The sequence below is a fragment of the Aedes aegypti genome, chromosome 2, assembly GCF_002204515.2.
Source record: "Aedes aegypti strain LVP_AGWG chromosome 2, AaegL5.0 Primary Assembly, whole genome shotgun sequence".
NCBI classification, from domain to species: Eukaryota; Metazoa; Arthropoda; class Insecta; order Diptera; family Culicidae; genus Aedes; species Aedes aegypti.
Window position 1 is genome coordinate 49329728 of NC_035108.1, and position 21213 is coordinate 49350940.

Here is a 21213-nt window from a genome sequence, read left to right on the forward strand (position 1 = left end):
TTTTTGAACATATGCAAACATAGTTTTGTTTCAAAATTATTTAAAAATTGTTGCAAAGTCCTTCCCAAAGGTTTAACAAATGAGAAAAATTAATTTCAGCCTAAGAGACAATATTTAACTGCCAAAGATTTGACAAAACTGGCATTTTTCGTTAAAATATAATGTTTTTGTGCAGTTTTTGCTGAATAACTTGGTCAAGACATTTTTTTAGTGTTATGTGATATATGGAATGTTTGAAAACAATTAAATTAGCTTCAATAGCATGTAAAAAGATTTGGAATCGGTTGAGTAATCATGAAGTTATGGTGAAACAAAGTTGAAATTTTTAGTAAAATGAGGAAAAATTTGAAATAAATTACTTCTAACTAAAACTTGTTTTAATTTTAGACAAATGTGGTGTTTAACAAAGTTTTCACAAATTTAATTTTGAAGGTATTTATGCTAAAAGTTTTAAAATCGGTTGAAAAATAACAAAGTTATGTGTACTTCACTGAAGGTAATTTTTTATAACCTTAAAATTCAACTTCAAGACACTTGCGCCACCTCTAAATGTTAATATTTTTGGCTCAGATTTTGAGGATTCTTTTTTAATGCAATTTGAATTCAGTAGAGCACACGAATTTTTGGTTTCGAGAACTTTTGAAAAATAAGCCACACCCTAGTGGATAGGCAAGGGTGCGACAAGATTGAAATTTAATTAGATGGTGAAATTTGAGCAAGCGAGTTTAAAGTCATGAAGGGTCGAAGCGTCCTGTATTTTGCCTAGCTTCTCTACTTGAAAAGGGTTGGCGCAATTTTGGCAAAAACCTTAATTTTCATTACCTTATGAATATAAGAAAGAAAGGCACTATTCATTATTCGTAAATGTTTCATCAAAAAATCTTTATTTGAACTTTTAACGAGATGAGTCATTCCGATCAATGTTACCCCGCTGATCAATGTTACCCTGGATTACGGTACCGATTTAAAACACGAGACACCGTAGAATGTACCATTCAAGACTTTCTGCTGATGGCACGATGAGATGGATCCGGATTTTCGAGGTACGTGTGCCGCTGTTGTTCTTTTGACTCCATCTTCACAACGATTGCACATCTTCTAGTGAAACTTACACAGTGTAAACAAATACATATTGAACCAATTACAATCAAAATTGCAATAGAATATACCTGAGACGAGACTCGCGAAGTCGGTCTTCTTTTTCTACGGTTGCTAAGATTTTCTTCTTCGATTCTGTGTTTACACAAATTTGTGAGCAAGATGTTCAAGCTTTTACATGAACTCAATGGCAAAGATGAATTGCGATTGCATCGTTCCAAGTTCAGAAAACCTTTTCAAGTTAAATTTCACATCCGCAAACGCAGTAAACATTGCAATAACAAATGTTTTGCTTGTTTCGATTTAGTTTCGTCAGCGCAAATCAAATGGAATATTTCGCTGAATTATTTTTTTTATTAATGATTCCAATACTCTCCACATATTCGCCCACAAAATCAACTGGCTGCATCTGACAGCGAAATCTGGGCTGCATATGACGTTGCTTTTTTTCCTCTTCGCGAGTCTCGTCTCAGGAATATACTTAACTGATAAAAAGTTACAGTCATTTAAAAGTGGTGCAATTTGATTCCGTACACCGTCTTCTTTTTCTTGGCTTTAACGTCCCCACTAGGACAGAGCCGACTTCTCAGCTTAGTGTTCTTGTGAGCACTTCCACAGTTATTAAAATTGCCATTTTCGCATTCGTATTTCGTGTGGCAGATCCTGGACCGATTGGGAATCGAACCCAGACACCTTCAGCATGGCTTTGCTTTGTAACCGCGGACTCTAACCACTCGGCTAAGGAAGGTCCCCGTACACCTTCTATAGAATGATTTTTTTTAAATTACCCTTATAATTCCTCCCAGGATTTGGCAATAAAAAAATCCGGATACTCCTACACTGATCCCCTTGGAATTTTCCTGATACACTTCCTAGTTTGTTTCAAGAATATTCCCATGAATGTTAACCAATATTTCAGTCAGGTTGGCTATTACACATAAATGGTTTAATCAGTAAACTGTTTTCGCCGAAATATGCCGCTATCACCGGTATCTTGACTCCGTAGCCGATATAAAATATTTCGGCGCACAGGTCTTTCGAAGAACCTAGAAATCTGCTTTATGGTTTCGATACCCACAGCAATTGGAATTGTGTTAGCCTTACTGAAACTACGTATTCTTTCAGTCTCTTAAAGTTTCTTCAGTACTTGAACCGAATGGTTCCTAGCTATAGCTCCAAGCGAATCATTTCCGTCCAAATTGAGGAATAAAAATTTCATTTCGAGTATACCTCAACCGAGCTGCAGAAAAGGATGGACAAGCGAGCGAGGAAATGCCATAAAACACCACCGACTCAGTGTGTGATACATTCATGTGAGAGGCGTGAAACGTGTGCAATTTGCTACGTTAGGTACCCAACGTGGTACTTCAAATCGATGGGAAGAAAAATCGCTGCATGGTTTCCCGACGGTGCACCGTTTCAGCACAGACAAACAGACGAAACGCGTAGAACAAATTTCCTCAAAATCCATCGCCCAGTTCATAACCTCATCTAGAGGGTCTTGTTTCCCGGACTCGAAAAAAACCCGGGATTCGGGATTTTATTTTGAAAAATCCCGGGATTTCCCAGGATAAAAACCAAATGCTTCCAAAACGACTAAAGAATAGTCGAAGCGGGTTTTGAAGCAATCTTTAGGTTTACAGAGAAGTTTTCGAAGGTTAAGTTGAATTATTATAGGAAAAAGCAATGCTATCTCAGATTAAATTCACCAATATTTCACCTATCTGCAGTGAAAATCAATGGTCATTTATTCAAGTTAATTTGAAAATCAATCGTGATCCATAAGGTATAGGTATAGGTGATATCTATCACTCCCAAATTTTACCAAGAAACCTTTCAAAATCTACACTCATGGTTATGTAACTTATTTACATTGTTGGAATCATCGTGCTTTTAAATTATTGGCATAACAGCCACATTAGAGGTTAGAGCCACGTTAGACATGTTAGACCACGAAAAGTGTAAGGTACACCGGGCAAATTAAAACGTAACCGTTTAAAAAAACTAAATCTACTAAATCAATTGTTGACAAATGGAACAAACTGTAGAGAAACCTGTTAAAGTTTGTTGAAAATTACGTAACACAAGTTTAAGCATAAGTGGCCTTAAATATCAATAAAAACTCTAATTGACTAAGCTAAATTCAATAAATACATTCTTACATCAACAGTCACAAAAAAAAAACAACGCTTGTTTTGTGCCATTATTTGAAAATTATACAACACCATTTTCTAGTTCAACATGCATTTTCGGGAAATCCCGGGATTTTCGAAAATATCCCGGGACTCGGGATTTTTTGAATCCCGGGATTTCCCGGGATATTTGTCCCGGGATTTCCGGGACAAGACCCTCTAACCTCATCGTGGGACCTTCTTAAGCCTAGTAGTAACGTCCGCGGCTACAAAGCAAAACCATGCCGAAAGTGTCTGGGTTCGATTCTCGGTAGACCCAGGATTTTTTTGTAATGGAAATTCCCTTAACTTCTCTGAGCATAGAGTATCATAGTACCTGCCACACGATATATGGATGCACTCCTCTGGTTTGGAGGATTGAGACTTAGCAAATTTATAATGATTGTTACATGAATTGTCGATGGGAATTTCGGCACGTCTATTTGTCTGTGGCTTCAACCTGAAGGGCGACGTCGTTTGGCAACGATCATATAGAGATAATTGCGAATTGAAATTTAATTTTATGGAGCAAGCTATAAACCAGACGGAACGATACCATTGAAGCTAAACGATGAGGAGTCTCTATGAGGACGAGCAACAGGACGATAAGATCTGTGGGTTTAAGGACGAAAAAGTGTTAACTTGAATCGCATTCGTCCTCCTGAAGCTTATCTTTTTTTTTTCACAGAGTATTACAAATTTTGTTCTACCTAATTCATAATTTGAGTTGCTGCATCGTTACTGAACTAGGCAATCTAAATTTTGAAAAGGGAGAATCCACAAATGACGTGTTCTTAAACATCATTTTTGATTGTATTAGGGATGGTACACAAATTATGTCACGCTAAAATTCGACTTTTTTGACCCCCCCCCCCTTTGTCACGTTTTTTGTATGAGTCCTTCAAAAATTTTGTAAGGCTCCTTATCAGGGTGGTAACTCGTTCTTGTGAAGTGCACTGATAAAATGGAAAACTTAAATTTATGTTCCCGAAAATCATGCAATTTATTATACATGGTTCTAATGTTTGAGGTGATTTTTCTTACTGGGACTTACCAAGTTGAGGTGGAATTGAACCTTCTAAATATACATGAAATCATGGAATCAAAACCTTGCATCATCACACATAGTTTGGAAAAAGTCACTACCAGCTGGCACAAAATTATTCAACTGAAGTGAATTGTAATTGCAGAAAATAGGGATATAAGATGAATCTAAGGAATTAGATAGGGATTACAACAATTTCTAGCGAAATCTTGAGGATTCTGCGAGGGTTTGCATAGATTATTAGTATTTTTAGCTAACTTTTGTAGGTTACAACGAGCTCCCAGAAATATTGTTATGTGTTCAACTTATCAAGCATTGCGTATTGTTCGAAATTGCTCCATGATCTCCAATCACGAATAGTGAACACCGACCAACCAACCAAGTAATTTCTGACTAAAGACTAAGACTAGTCTAATTTTCTTGAACAAAGAGAACGTACATTCCATACAAATGGGGCATTTCTTTCGATGAATAAAAGTTCTCAGTACACCACAAATCACAGTACTTAAGTAACATTCATAAGTTAATGTGTATTAATACTTTCTACAATTCAACTACATTCTACATCGGTCCTACTCTACTAACAATCAAACATAAAATTCTCCTACTAAAACATCAAGTTTCGTTTCCAGAAGGCTTGTCGGTGCACTTTTTTTCACGGTGTGACTCACTAACATTCTTACACAGGTCTCTCTACAACATGCATTCAATTTAGTAATAGTTATCCAACAAAATGTACACTCTTTCAACACGTTCAACTCGATCAATTATCACATTCAACTTGTTCAGTTTATTTCTGTAACACAAACGGCAATTTAAAATCTCGAACCTAATAATAATCATGGTTGGTCGCATTAACTTACTTAAATAATCGAATGATTCGCTTTGTGCATGTGAAGGTTGTTACGCGGTTTATCATAAATAATAAGGAATCTGGTACGCGACTTATTTCGGTCGCGATTGATCATGCATAGCAACTAGCAGTGTGGTATTAGAGTAAATGATAACATGAAGACAACGAATAACGACGACATGGAGTGCGGCGAAATGGGTGGAACTTTCGGTATCACGAGGAGATGCCGGACCCCGCAGAGTCCTTCACCGGGAGCTCGTATTAAAATCGGAACTGGCTGCCGTGATTGATTCACTTGTGGGGCAGCTGCGTGGCGAGGTACTGCTTGTACAGCCGCTGCTTGCAGAACTGGTAGAATTCGATTTCCCGGGTGAAGTTTCGTCGGACCAGTTCCTTGATTTCGTGGCTGACCGGGGGCTTGAAGTTGTTCTTGTTGATCTTCTGCAGAAGGTTCACTTCGTTGAAGTAGACATTCGCGGCACCGGAGAAGAACTTGGGCACGTACCGTTCCAGCACGGCGAGGGTCGTGTTGAGGTCTTCGAGCACTCCGACGACGGCGTATTGGCTTTCGACGGCGTATTTGGCACGCTCCAGGGCTCCTTGGCTGTTGAAGGGACTGTGGAATGAGAATGGGATATCATTAGTTAACCTAATATTCTTGAGGAAAGGGCGAACCGAGTCACTTACAGGCACTGTTCATCGTGTCCGCAGAAGAAGAGAGTTTGCCGACGGTGGTCTCCGATGCCCTCGTGGATGGCTCCCTGGGCGTAGGTGCATTCTGGATCTCCCTGAAGGACACAAGTTTCAAAGTCTTTCTTCAGCCAACGTGGGTCCGGCAGTGGTAGATCGGGGAAGGCCTGCTTACGTTCGACGAAGTACCATGGAGCTCGGATGTAGTAGTACCAGCTGATAATACGCTCGACTGGATCACGTACCATGTTGACGTAGATGGGCATCGGAAGGCCGAACCGAGTGAAGTTGGTGTAGCAAACGTGCTTCACGTAGACGGAGGGCATCGGGAGATCGGACACCATTTCGGCGAGTTCCTGTTGGCGATCAGGAGAAAGACGGATCACCTCCAGACGCTGAACTACGTCCCGGTGGAAGGTGTACTCGTTGCGGATGGCCAGGCGACGCAGAAGTTCCATGAACGTTTGGCTGCCAACTTTGGGGACTCGGTTGAAGAATATGATCGGGACTTCAGCACGACGGGTGTTGTTCAAGTCACGCGCACTTAGCGTTTGCATCTGAAATCAAAGTAAAACGTGTTCTAAGTTATTGCGGTAAACTAAGACAAATCTTTTTCCATTTATTGAGTCTTGCATGAGTGTTTAGATTTCTGTGATAATTTTGACATCCCTCCAAACATGATTTCGCTGCGACATTTTCCCCCGATTAGACTCAACGATTATCACAGTACGATTTATTGCGCACAAATCACACAATCGCGCACAGCAAGATCTGTTTAACTAGGTAGGCCAACTGGCCAACTGTCAAAAAGCTGAAACAACCTATCTTATGACAGACCTTGCTTGTATACATTTGCACTGCGAAATTGTACGCGAGATTCGACTGTGATAATAAGAAATTTGGGGTGAGTCTAAATGGGTGTAAAAGTCGCAATATCCCCATAAAATTTCTTGTTCGCCATCAAAATTCAAAACACAATTCCTTTTGATCAAACAATCATGACAGCTGCACACAGTGCAGCGAAAACAACACAATCAAAGAAACCGTTTTCTACGCCGGGCATCGTGCACACTTTAAGGTGAAGATAAATCGAAGCCAAACCTCAAATTTTCAAGAGCACGGATATGGAGAACCAAACACCCGTTTGAGCTGAAAACTTAATCGATTGGTCGCCACCAGCGAGTGACCAATCGATTAAGTTTTCAGCTTAAACGGATGTTTAGTTCTCCAGATCCGTGCTCTTGAAAATTTGAGGTTTGGCTTCCATTCATCTTCACCTCAATGCACACAAGTTTTTTTTCTCGGTACGACGGATTGAACTTTAAACATTCCCAATTATACACAGTTGTTGAGGAAATTTCGTGAATTACAGAAGTTTTACGGCGCGTGATTGGAATAAAATCCTTAAGTGAAGCAGTACAAAGGTTTTCCACTGTGAAAATAAGTGCCCGGCGAAGTAAGTAAAGACCTCCATGTGCCTTGCAGTTGCCCAACATTTTATGGCACATAAGGGACGATTCAAATATGACGTCCACGTTTTTCTGGATTTCTAGACCCCCCTCCCCCTCTGTCACGCTTTTTTTCAATACCTCATACACGTACTGTCACAGTTTCGTAGACCCCCCTCTCCCGAACGATGGACGTCATTTTTGAATGACTCCTAAGGTAAAAGGCCTTTACACGAGACGTTTCAAATCAGCTTATCTCGAAGCACTTTGACAGTTCGTGCATGGAAATGACAGCTCCATATATGCACCGGTCCTCCACCGATGTAAACAAATGCAAACACGGACCTATAGTCGTGTCGTGAAAAGTGTACTGCGATCTGTCAAACTTGGGTAACTTTTGCAGTACCAAGGGACCAAATGCAGTACCAGAAGTTGTACCCAATCTGAACCCAAGTGGGACGGACCTAATTGAGCTGAAGTTATTTATCGAAATACAGTAGTTTTATTGCATTTTTGGTGTGCATGCGTACGAAACATAACAGCTTTCACGAAATTACACTTGAAAAATGAATCTATGTTGCAGATAAGTTTGAATATCAACAGGAGTGAAACATTTTTAGTTTGATACGACGAATAATAGCGCTTACGACGAAGTAGAACGAAACCAGAGTCATTTTTTTTGGAGGAAATGACAAGCTTTTTTGCTGTTCTGAAATTTAGCTTGCAATGAATCAAATTTCACGCGGTTGCCAATCTTGACTAAAAAGAGCTTGAGCTTGAGCTTGAGCTTGATTGGCCGCCCGTGGATGCACTCCAGTATCGCCAGATCAGCTGCACTTACACAAGGAACCAACCGAATGACTGCTTGGGACTAACAGGCATCCTCAGTGTATAAGTGCTGGTGATCTTCAATTTTAGGCAACAATGGCACCTGCCACGTCAGAATGCAGACCAATGAGAGGAAGGGGAAGGAATTGATGATGCATTGAACTGACCCCCACGTAGAACGTATATTCCACTGCATCCACGTCAGTTCATGCGGGAGTGTATGGATTGGAGGAAAGGCATGGCAGAGAGGTTTGCTTTTGTGGTTAGCAGACTGCCTATGTATCAGGCGTAAGAAAGGCGTGCGCGTGGAAGTAGGAAGCGTTAGGGAAACGGTTTCTTGTCCGTCTCTGGTTCTAGCGTTTGCTATGAATGAATAGTTTGAGTGTGATATATTTAGAATGGAAGATAGAAGCAAGTGAGAGATATACAACTACTAAGTACGAGAAAAGGGACGGGCCTGGGATTGAACCCATGACCTTCTGCATATGAAGCAGAAGCGGTAGCCATCAGACCACCAACCCCGTCAATCTTGACTAAAAAGAATGGTTAAAGAGTTTTTCGATAATTTACTCATATGCTGAATGTATTCCGGATATCCGGTTTACGACCTGTCAACATTTATGATTTTGCAAATAAAGTCTAATGGAGGACAAGATGGAAGGGATGGAAGATTGCTAGCCACATTCTGAACAAAAAAAAAAAAAAAACTGAAAGTGCTCTAAGAACAGTAAGTTTCAAAATGAACTCTGTCCCAGAGGAGATGTATTATCCAAAAGTAGAGGATATTTATTGTAAACATTACTTACCATTATTGACATACGCATGAAAGACTGAAAAATCGCCTAAATCTATGCTCAAATCTTACTCCATTAAGCACGTAGCCTAAGTGCTGTTGTAGTGTTCTAGTCACAACTAATTACAACCTTAGATGATGTTTTAGTGTTCATTTTCCTGTGAAACATTCAGAAGATCCAGAACTTCCTACAAATTAGAGTATGTTACCAAAAATTCTGCTGGATAACTGTTGTAGTGTTGGACAGGTGCCAAGCTCTTCTTTCTGGTTTTAGTATGTCCCAACTGGGACAGAGCCTGCCTCTCAGCTCAGTATTCTAATGAATACTTCCAGAGTTATTAACTGAGAGCTTTTTTAGTATTTATATATTAAAACACGCAAACCTAATGTCAGCTCAAAGGAAAATGCCAATTTTTCATTTTTGTATTTTGACTCTATGCCCTGGGAAGTCGAGAAAATTCCCAACCCGAAAAAATCATCGACAGTTGGTATTCGAACCAATCTTGCTGAATAATTACGCGTTTACCTTCACCTATTTGGGCCCCTTGTCATGTTCCAACACTAGAATAAACTGTTGTAGAGCTCTAAGATTTATGTCGTTGTGCTAAATGAAACATTTCGGTGAAACATTTCAAAGCGTTACTGACAGACAGACAACTCTGGGATTTTATATATACAGTCGACTCTCCGCATCCCGATATTTTTTCCTGCAGCCCATTTTTATTTATGAAGCTAGAAGCAAGAAGCTAGAAGCTAGATGCTAGAAGCTAGAAGCTAGGAACTAGAAGCTAGAAGTTAGGAGCTAGAATGCTGCAAACTGTGAAACAAACCACCAATTTAGTAGCCTCGGGGAACCGGATAGCCGAAACACATCTGAAATGTGTCCAAGTCAAACAAACCCCTTCTAAAGACTATTGTTTGTAAAATCAATATATCCGTGAAGTATGATATGACAAGCTGGGTTTAGAACTCACAAATACAGTTGTTACTTCACTCGAACGTGGTCACGGTTGGTTTTGTTTCAGCATGAATTTGGGACACAGAATTATGCACAGTGAAGACGATTATAGCCACTTCTATCCGACTTCGATGTTAAATCTGTATATACTATCCCTGCCTTCGTTCAATGAAAAAGTAGTGATCATATACATGTGCAGTATTTGGACGTAGGTTTAAGCCTTGATGTGCTTATAGATTGAATGATTTGAAAATTATCGACGTCAGGACCTAACATCTACTCTGATCACTATCTGGTGGTGGTTAAACTGCGCCCAAAACTCTCCGTCGTTGGACAACATATGGTACCGGCAGCCGCCCCAGTATGACCTAGAGGGGCTTAAACAACCGGATGTTACAATTTAATATGCGCAGCACCTCGTGGCTGAATTACCGGAAGAGCTGGATGAAGCCCCTCCTGAGGACTGCTGGAGAACAGTAAAGGCAGCCATGACCAATGTAGCTGAGAGCAACGTCGGGTACGTGGGACGGAGTTGACGGAACGATTGGTTCGACGAAGAATGTAGGCAGATTCTGGAGGAGGAGAATGCAGCGCGGGCAATCATGCTGCAGCAAGGGACCCGGCAGAACGTGGAACGTTATAGACGGAAACGGCAACAGCAGACCCGCCTCTTTCGAAAAAATCATCACCTGGAGAAACACGTAAATTCTATCAGATGTGCAGGTATAAGGATGGGAGCATTTTGACGGACGAGCGTGAGGTGATCGAAAGGTTGAAGCAGCACGTCGACGAACACCTGAATGGCGCTGAGAGCAGATCATCTTTCGTCAACGGACCAGATCTTTACTGTACGGAAACTCCTCCAAAAATGTCGTGAATACCAGGTCCCAACGCATCACATTTTCATCGATTTCAAGGCGGCATACGATAGTATCGACCTCGTAGAGCTATGGAAAATCATGGACGAGAACAGCGGGGCCCAGATAGCCGTAGCGGTAAACGCGCAGCTATTCAGCATGACCATGCTGAGGGTTGTGGGTTCGAATCCCACTGGTCGAGGATCTTTTCGTAAAGGAAATTTTCTCGATTCCCAGGGCATAGAGTATCTTCGTACCTGCCACACGATATACGCATGCAAAAATGGTCAATCGGCAAAGAAAGCTCTCAGTTAATAACTGTGGAAGTGCTCATAAGAACACTAATCTGAGAAGCAGGCTTTGTCCCAGTTGGGACGTAACGCCAGAACGAAGAACGAAGAACAGCTTTCCCGGGAAGCTCACGAGGCTTATAAGAGCGACGATGGAAGGTGTGCAAAATTGTGTGAAGGTTTCAGGCGAACACTCCAGTTCGTTTGTATCCCACCGGGGACTACGACAAGATAATCGACTTTCGTGCCTGATGTTCAATATTGCGCTAGAAGGTGTTATGCGGAGAGCCGGCTCAACAGCCGGGGTGCGGTTTATACGAGATCCAGTCAATTTGTTTACTTCGCGGATGATATGGACATTGTCGGCCGAACATTTGAAAAGATGGCAGACCTGTACACCCACCTGAAACGCGAGGCAGCAAAAGTTGGACTGGTGGTGAATGCGTCCAACACAAAGTACATGCTAGCTGGTGGGGCCGAGAGCGACAGGGCACGCATAGGTAGCAGTGTGACAATGGACGGGGTTACGTTCGAGGTGGTCGACGAGTTCTCTACGGCGGATCCAGTATCCAGAAGGTGGCTAAAGCTGGAAGGATACGATGGGCAGGGCATGGCAAGAATGCCGGACAACAACTCTGCAAAGATGGCATTCGCTTCGGATTCGGTTGGTACAAGAAGGCATGGAGTGCAGCGAGCTAGGTAGGTGGATAAAGTGCGCATCAATTTGACGAGCGTGGGGCAGAACCGAGGATGGAGAGATGCGACCACGAACCGAGTATTGTAGCGTTAAATTGTTGATTCAGTGTTACCGTAAAACGGGGTAACTTTGATAATGCGGGTAACTTTGATAGTGCGAGACCCACAACACATTAAACGAAATAACGAAGTTTCTGTTAATCAGTTAAGCAAAACAAACGCAAAAGTAAAGAGTATTAGTATGACACTTCATGTCAAAGCTATTTTCATTGGAATCAAGTGCATTTGAGGCTTTTTATACGAATATTAAAAATATACACAATTTTAGCATTTTTGAAACGCCTACAAACAATCTGTTCTACGATCACTATTTGATGTAGTTTTTAATAGTTGGCCACTTATCTTTGACAGCCTAGTTATCATAGAACATGAATACGATCTCAAATCTCTTAGCAAATAGCATTTTCACAAACTTGGATCATTTTTGTAATCTAAGTCAGAAATTTCCATATAACGTTAAACGCCTAGAGGTATGCAATGCTCTACAAATGTTCGTTATTCATTCAATTTTGTTCGATTCATACTCCATTATCAAAGTTACCCCAAAATAGAAAACCAACTTTCGATTATATGAAAAATTATATATCCATTCATAATAAATCTTTTGGGAATCTATCGACTGCAATCGATAGCTAGGATGCCAGTACTTGTTTTAAAAATATAAATTTTTATTCTTTGAAACAGCATGCATAAATATTCAAGTTTTCTTCGAAAAAACTATCAAAGTTACCCCGTTTTACGGTATCTGTTTAGATGCTAACTAAATAAATGAAATAATTCGATCATCACTGAAACCATAAAAAACGTCAACTTAAATGCTGTTTATTTATCAAAACCCACATCAAGCACGGTAATCCTCCAATCGCAATTGTTTGTTGTCATAATTTTCGCTAACAAGATAAACCTGCAGCGGTAGCAGCAGCATTCCGCCCCGGTTCACGAAAACTAAATCATAGTGCGCAAGTGGAACAAAAAGCTGTAACAGCAGCCACCCCTATTCGCTGGGAAAGATTCCTCACGTGAATCTATGGCACCTCGAGGTTCCTTTGGGGTGTTTTATGAGGGATTTTTTTTTCGTTCTGTTCTCGCTGTTCTCCTGGAGCTCAGAGGGAAGGTAGGCAGCTCGTTAGGATTCTTCCCGGAACACAGTGCTGGTATGACTGCAGCTCTTGTGTGGGATAATTCGCCTGCACCACGCGGTTTGCTCTGGGGATCCCGAATTTTTTTTAGAAAAGCGCAAACGTACAAGATGTTGTCTCATTTACATACGTCTTTTGGCCCGGATCGCTTGGCAGTATAAAGTGCAATTCCGGCAAGTAATCGGCAGGGGGCACGTACTTCGCTCCGCGTGGCAGGACCAACATATGACACCGAGTGAGTGGGATGGCGCTCTGGTGACACAGAACGATGACACCGCATGAAACTCATAAATTTCGGTGCTTTTTTTCGGGACGTCTGGCGGTACAAATGGCTGTTATTTTTATAGCGGTGCTTGCGCGTGAGGATTCGGTTGTGTGGTGCAAATTCGCGGGATCAACAACTTTTCCGCTGGGAGCGACGTCCATCAGGTTGCGCTTGTTGGCCTGGTTCTCATATCGAACGTAGTGTACTGCTATCGTCATGCAAGTTTTGGAGGAAATCTGAAAGAATCCTCTAACTGGCCAGCACCAAAATAGCCAATCAATCTTCTAATATCTGTTGCCAAGAAAAATAAAAATCAGATATCTGCCACACCTTGATCCCTTGAGAATAATTAACAACTATTTTGAGATATTTTAGTCCGCGTAAGTTCTTGATTCTTATTCAAATGGGTTGCTGTTTTAATTTCCTTCTATTATATAAATTATCTCCTCACAACTCCTCAGCTCACTACATTTCGTTTCGGTCTTCAAAATGCAGCACGAACTCGAACCCTTGTTATTGCATTAATAACATCTTAATGATGATCTCGCTGCTGCTCGCTTTACTAGCTAGTCAAGCCAAGCCAAGGCGTCCATTCCCGTTCTCCTCTTAGTCGCTTCGCTTTCATATGAACCTTCCGATCATAAATCATCAGGCCCGTTTGGCATGGTCCATTTTATAGTGCCCGGCTGTTTTTCCGCGTGGACCCAGAGCTAATGGCCGGAGGAGCCTGGAGCAGTGAGTGAGTGTGGCTGCACCAGTTCTACAGCCAGCAGTTTGTTCATTAAGAGGCCATCATCCATCCACCGTTTGCCCGGTTTGGCTGGCTCCTTTGCAGAGTGCACGATTCGACCACAAATCCTCCCGCCTGCGCCAAGTGCAGGTTCTCCGCACGGAAGAAAACAGTCGTCAGACTTGGAGGCTCCGGTCTTCGCTTGAGAGCGGCGATAAACTGCAGCAGCCGAAGAGAGGGGTATGCGATATGCATTTTGATATGCTTCCCAAGGTTACCCAAGAGATTCTTAGATGTTCTCCGAGATTACTGAGGGCTACTCAGGCTCACCCTACAAAGCCTATAAAATCAAATTTGAAAAGTGAGCCTTGGATGAATTATTTAGATGCACATAAACACGCTGGAGCTATTGGGGAATTGCTGGAAATTTTACTGGATCATTCGAAATATCGCATACCTTCAGCAGAAGACCACCTCGGGCAGCGCTTTCAGAGATGCTAGGTAGCAGCAGCAGTGTAGGTCAGAGATAGTACTGTGCCCTGGCAAAACCACCAATCAAAGAGCAATTGAAAACAAGCAAACACGATGCTGGTTCGGGTGTGAAGGAGGCGAAGGGTCCGAGGCATTGCAGTGTGCAATCGCTAATCTATATGTTCAAGACAGATACCGGCCAGTGGGTGGCTGAGGGACGGGAAGACACTGCGGAATCGAACGAGACAACATCGAGGCGTCTTTGACTATCGCTCTGCTGGTTGGATTCTTTATAAGCTAAATCGTTTTTCGAAAAGTCGAGAGATGGTAGTTGAAAGTTAAAAGCTGCAGTATCACAGTTTCGAGTAACTTTATCGATTTTTCATACAAAACGGTTAAGTTTGGAGTTAAGGATCTCACTTATTTCAAGGTCGATTTGACTGAAATTTTTAGATACAACTTGAAAATCTTCATGATTACAAAAAACGTTGCGTAATGAACTCTTACGTAACTGAATTCAGTAATGTAATAACTGTCACGACACTGCATAATTCACTGTAGGGAAGGTAGGCTGTTTTACAACAGATTGTTGTTAAATGTTATTTCATAAAAAATCGATAATGTAAACTGATAGAGATCAATAAAGTACTTATTTTGAAAAAAAATCATTTGACAATATTTGAATTCGAAAGGATGACATAATAAAAAGTTGTAAAATAGTAATCAATTTGCCCCCGGATTACGGTTCCCGAATTTAGGGTGAGATTTGGTCAAAAATGCATATCTCGAAATTCATTTTTGATTAGTTCGAGTTTTGACGACTTTAAACAATCATTCAAGTTTTAGAGTACGTTCTCTAATTACAAATATATTTTAAATTCATTTACTTGAAGATAAATGATAAATTGAGTTTAATACTATATCATTTAATTCCACTAGAGTTTGTATCCTTTGACAGATACGCGTATTTTTTCCGCAACTACAAGGCCGTCTTCAGTGTCGTGTACCAGATGCGACTCATTTACTTGCCTATTAATAATTTTCAACTTATTCTTCAAAATTTCAGGTTATGATTTGACTAGACATTTCTAGACCGATCGTCACCCCCAGAAGGTACAGATAAAAAAGTTATCAAAAACCAATTTCAAGTTCTTCGCACCGATAATCTGAGTGCATACAAAACTTTGATTTAATTGCAAACAACAATTATCATTGGGATCCCACACCGAGATTGCTCTGGACAGTCAGTGCACTCGATGGACATGTTCTTAGAAACATGTGATTTGTTCGTTACGACTTCTCATATCAGTCCGATTCACCGGGTGGAATCTCTCCTTTTAAGGATTATTTAGAATGCTTCATTGTCGTCTCCGCAAACCATATTTCTAAACTCATCAAAAATTCTACTCCTTCCAGAATTAGTTTTCCTCTTCGGAGTTGATGTGACACATGTCCTTGAAACCCCAAGGGGGTGGTGATGGTTCAGGTGAGCTGTGATAACCGAGGTTTGGAATTGCATATTCATTCGATTTTGCTGCTCTCATGGAATACTTTTGTTCCTCGTCGTCTGCATCTGGCAATGAAAATAGCGCACGTGGAAGAGTGAATCCAGATGAGATTTCTTTGGCCTCGGGCAGCAGGAGGTCTACAGAATCGATATGAGACTCTTTCGATGGTTCACAAGTTCTATTCGGTCGCGTGGATGAAATCCAATTTAGAATTTAATAGAGAATCGTTGATATAAAGTTCAGTTTTTATTTGATGTTCGGATTTAACCGGTCATCAATTTCCAGGTGTTTGAGCAGGAGAAGTTCTTTGAATCTGGGATAATAAAATCAGCTCGGTTCCATTAGGGAGTAACCAACAATCCGGAACGATACGATCTGTAATATATTTTCTCTATTTCTAAAATGGCATCGCTTCCGGAATTTCACTGAACTGGTTTTGCCAGAAGGGGGCGTAGAAACTACATTTCATTCATGCCTGACTTATAAAAGGTGGCACCGAGATTTATCTTCCGGTTAGCTTTTTTGCCAAAAGTTCAAAAACAAACATATCATCGTCGTCGCAGGTGAAACGATAAGAAAAGATACTCTCACTAATAGTGCGGTAGAAGTCAAATGGAGAGATTAAAAAACTATCACATGCATCATAATTCACATCTCTTTTAGACTGTGCCGCATTTGCTGCCTGTCCCAGAAAAAAGTGCACCATATTTTCTCTTCACTTGACCGCAAAAACCTCAGGGCGATTCTCATCCTGATAATAACATTATATTGCTTCTGTCGAGTTTCTTCAATTTTTCAGAAACATAGGCGGATCAGGGTCTCCGAAACGGCAAAAACAAATTTTAGTCGGATCCAAGAGTTTTTTGAAAGTTACAAATCGCATGCCGTGGTGAATCAAAATACGGATGGTACCAATATCCGGACACTCTGGTAATTATCATTAATTAAATGTTAAACTTAAAATATCATTTATTAAATTTATACATAAATTCTTCCTTCAACCTCATTGATAACTGATAATTAATAGATTCATTCGTAATCTAGTTGCCATTGTCTAATAATTATTAAAAATAAAAACAAAAATGTTGCTCTAGTTTGAGTTGATTTTTTTCCGATGTGGGTCATTTTAGAAAAAAATCTCTACGAATGCACCCCAACATTTTGTGAACAAATATACGCATATATTGCATTATGATAGAAGTGTTTTGGGAAAACAGTGAATTAAACGTGTATTTAGATGCTCTGAAGCACTACACTTGTAATACAACGTGAAAATATACTCTGAATAGTGTACGAAGAGACTGTCCGGGATTGCAGACAGGTGACTTTAATTCCGGACATTTTCTAAAGCACGTTGTTTATTAATAATTGGAAAATAAATTTAATGAGGATTCAGAAAATACTATCATAAAAGGTTTACGAGTGATTTAAAGTGCTAAGAAATCAGTGCGACTTATTATTTGATACAAATTAAACGCAAAATAAGGTACCGCGGGGTAAGTGGATACAGAAAAATCCATGGTCAACTTCATTATTATGTACAGCTTACGTAAATAATGTAATACAAACTTTTTTCTGTGGATAACAAATGAGGGACTAATATACTTCAAATCGTCATTTATTTAGATTTTTCTGGTTTTTATTTATTGAGTATGAGGGACTTGAAAATTTGCGCCAAATAATCCACTTACTCCACCATGGTGGGGTAAGTAGATCACCACTAAAAAAATCTATTTTCAAAACATATATGTTGTAATTATGTATACTAAGAATGACATTGCTCTTATTCTTGTTATTAGTGCTAGTTATGTCATGTTTTGATACTTTAAAAATTAAAAAGTGTCTTCATTTTATTATTGAAAATATTAATACATTAGTTCACACAAGTTCATACTTATTCGAACAAAAAAAAAACATTGTAGCTAGAATTATTTGGATAAAATTCTTCTATATGTTTACAAAAGTTAAACTGAAGAATTGTAGAATTATTCCTTACGAAGTTTTTGAAGAACACTGGTAGTTTAAAAATATTAGTTACATCTATTTTTGTGTAACAAACTGAAATCTTCTTATTCTATTTATGAATGTATTTCTATCATCTGTCTAGAACAATTTAGATGGTCAAATAAGGTAAGATAATATGTTTTCAATTGGAAAAGTTGTATATTTTGCTCTTTTGCAACTCTGCTTTAATAAACCACGAAAAGTTTTGTTTGAGTTTTGCAATATTCGTTCTTTTATATTTTCTTGCACCAGAAATATTAAAATAAATTGTAGGTGTATTAATTCACATTTTCTATAGTCAATTAGACAAATTTGAGCTAGCAAGCAAAAGTAAAAACAAAACAATATTTGCGAGTATTTAAACTTGTTCAAAATATCGTAAGCAGTCTGCCAATAAATGATAATAATACTTGATCCACTTACCCCACCCCATTAAAAAGTGGGGGTAAGTGTACCATGTCCAAAATATCTGTATTTATATATAAAAATCACATATTTTTCATTGTGATTCATTCAATTAGAACTGAAATGTTCACCAGGCGTTGAAAAAACTAGTAGAATTTAATTTAAGGCAAATATACAGTGGATTTTTGATTGACGGAAAACAATTTTGTAATTAATTGATTTTGGCAGCCAACAAGTTTGCTTGTGTTAGTGTATGTGTAGTACCAGTTTAACATTAGTATCAGTGTGGACGTAAGAAAATAGCCTAAAACGATGCAATGGTGCGAAAGCATTCAACATATTCAAGTATTTATGCTCAATATGGACAAGTGATCCACTTACCCCACTGATACACTTCCCCCACTGTACCTTACTCAATACTAATGTGTCTGCATGAGTCCTGAGCCAGTACAAAAAATTTAATCACATACTTATTGATTTTTTTTTTAAATTTGCTTCTATAATAAAACAATAAAACGAATGAATCAAACTTTTGATTAAATGATCATAAATGTGAAATAAGGATTAATTTAAACACACCTTTTGTCATTTTTATTCCGATAATTCTTGTAACAATATAGGTGTCCGGAATTTGATTCATGTCCGGATTTAGAACCAAAATATACGTCGGCTGTCCGGATTTAAAGGCCAGACATTCTTGACTATTTCAATATTTTTCATGATATTCTCATAACTTTTAACATAAAAATCATCTCTCTAATTCGATATTGAAGGGACCATCGAGTTAGGGAGGTATCGAGTTACAGAACACGAAACCAGTGCAACTGCGATCCAAGGGACCATCGAGTTATTCATGAAAACCAACTTTTACTATGGTTCTTTAAATCGATAACGGAGCAGAATAATGATATCAATTTAATGAAATGATAATTAGAGTGATACCTCCATGAGTCGATGTTCCATGATATTATCGATATCGACTCATGGCACCATACTAAAAACAAAATTTCATGGTTACAACAGGCTCAGATCAGTGCATGGTCAAAGGTACCAAAGCTACTGAGAGTTGTAGCAGCTATGACACTGATGGACGAATGGCAGAGTTCGTCGATAAAAAAAGCAATGTGCACAAAGACATCGAGACTTCGGTGTTGAAAATCCATGGAACCCTTGGACTAGCTGTCAAGGAATTGGGCTCTGTACAAAAATCATGCTCTCTCTTTCACTCTGCCATGAAATTAGTAAACAACAAGGCCAGTAAACGTCAAAATCCCATACATAAACAAAACAGTGCAGAGCCCCATAGGTGGCACAGAAAGCGGAATCGACTGAGAAGGAGTTGTCGGCGGCCTAGACTGCCAAGTTGAGTCGGCGCAATAAATGGCGATGCCAATCACTTTTGCGGGGGAAACCAACGTAAAGAGGCACAAATCTCAGAGGACGGCAAACGTGTTTCTCACGCCAAAGAGGCCAAGAGCATCACCAGGACATGCAAGACCAGGTGATTTTAAGAAACACAAGAACGCTCGCGTCAACGAGTCAAGCCCAGCGAACGCAACAACCACCAAGGAAGGCAACAATACCCCATGGGAAATCGTCAAGGGAAACATCGAAAGCCGCAGGTCCGAAAAACAAAAACTCTTCAAGGACCGAAAAAGAGGTGAGGCGCTTATAGTCAAAGCAAGCGATGACTTGTACAAGAAAGTTCTCCGTGCAATGCGGACAAACCCGACAAACTCGAACAGCTAGGTGCAGATGTGCGAAAAGTCAGGCGCACCCGCACCGGAGATATGATCGTGGAGCTAGCTCTTCCTATAAAGAGCTTACCGAAAAGCCGGTACACGTGAGAGCCGTGTGCCCGGAGGCGGTCCTTGAATGCAAGAACCTGGATGCAATATCTACGGACGAAGATGTAAGGGTTGCCATAAAGGAGCAGTGCGAGCTAGAGGAAGTGCAGATACAGATCCGCATAAGGAAGGGGCCATCTGGAATGTTAATAGGCTTCCGATTGAAGCTAAATACGAAGGCAATCTGTGTCGGAATTCAAGTGCGATGTGGCTATCATATCGGAGCCATACCGTGCCCCGGTCGGCGATGGGAACTGGATAGCAAAATCAAGCCGATATGAACGGTGGGAAACTATCCTTTCCAAGAAGTATTACATCGTGCAGATGAAGGCTTTGTTATAGCCAAAATTAACGAAGTCTTCTTCTGTAAATAGCTGCTACGCACCCCCACGATGCTTAATTCTATTAATGTCACTTTAACCTGATTGCCGTAGCAAGGGAAGGTCATTCGTGACAGCACCCCCACGATGGACTATTGACCAATTCAACGAGATGCTCAACAAACTGATTGAAGAGGTCATAGAGCAGCCGGTAATTTCAACGCGTGGGCCATAGAATGGGGCAGTTGCTTCACCAACTTCAGAGGGAGCAGTCTACTGGAGGCCTTAGCAAGGTTTAACGTAGATGTTGCCAACGATGATACTACCAGCACATACCGTCGGAATGGTTGAGAGTCAATTATTGACGTAACCTTCTGTATCCTTGGGCTGTCAGGAAGTTTTAACTGACGATTGAGTGAAGAATATACCCTCAGTGACCACCAAGCGATTCGGTATAATACTGGTACCGGACAGCATTTGGAAGCACGTTTGACTCAATGAAGGGAGTGGAGGTGGAAAACATCACAGTTTGACAAGAAGGTGTTCGTTGAGGCAAGGAGGTTGGAGCGCAAAGCGGTGAGGGAGGGTAAATCGAGACATAATCGCCGCCTACAGAGTTGCAATGGCGAAGTTAAGAGGCCCAGCTGTACCACCCGATAGGTGTCGGGAGAAGATGAAAAATATCGTTGAAGCGATATTCCCGCGACACGACCCGATTAGCTTGCCGTCCACACCTT

At 40.4% G+C, this 21213-nt stretch overlaps 1 protein-coding gene across 1 annotated transcript in view; it reads right to left on the reverse strand.

Annotated features, from left to right (window-relative positions):
- Positions 1-5081: 5081 nt before the first annotated feature.
- The window catches only part of LOC5567622 (heparan sulfate 2-O-sulfotransferase pipe), a 740869-nt gene continuing 724737 nt past the window's right edge, over positions 5082-21213 (reverse strand). Inside the window, exons 5-6 of the mRNA XM_021840814.1 lie at positions 5855-6414; positions 5082-5783 (exon numbers count right to left, since the gene is read on the reverse strand). Of these exons, the coding sequence (XP_021696506.1) occupies positions 5459-5783; positions 5855-6414 (885 nt within the window). The 3' untranslated portion in view covers positions 5082-5458. The remainder of the gene's footprint in view (positions 5784-5854; positions 6415-21213) is intronic.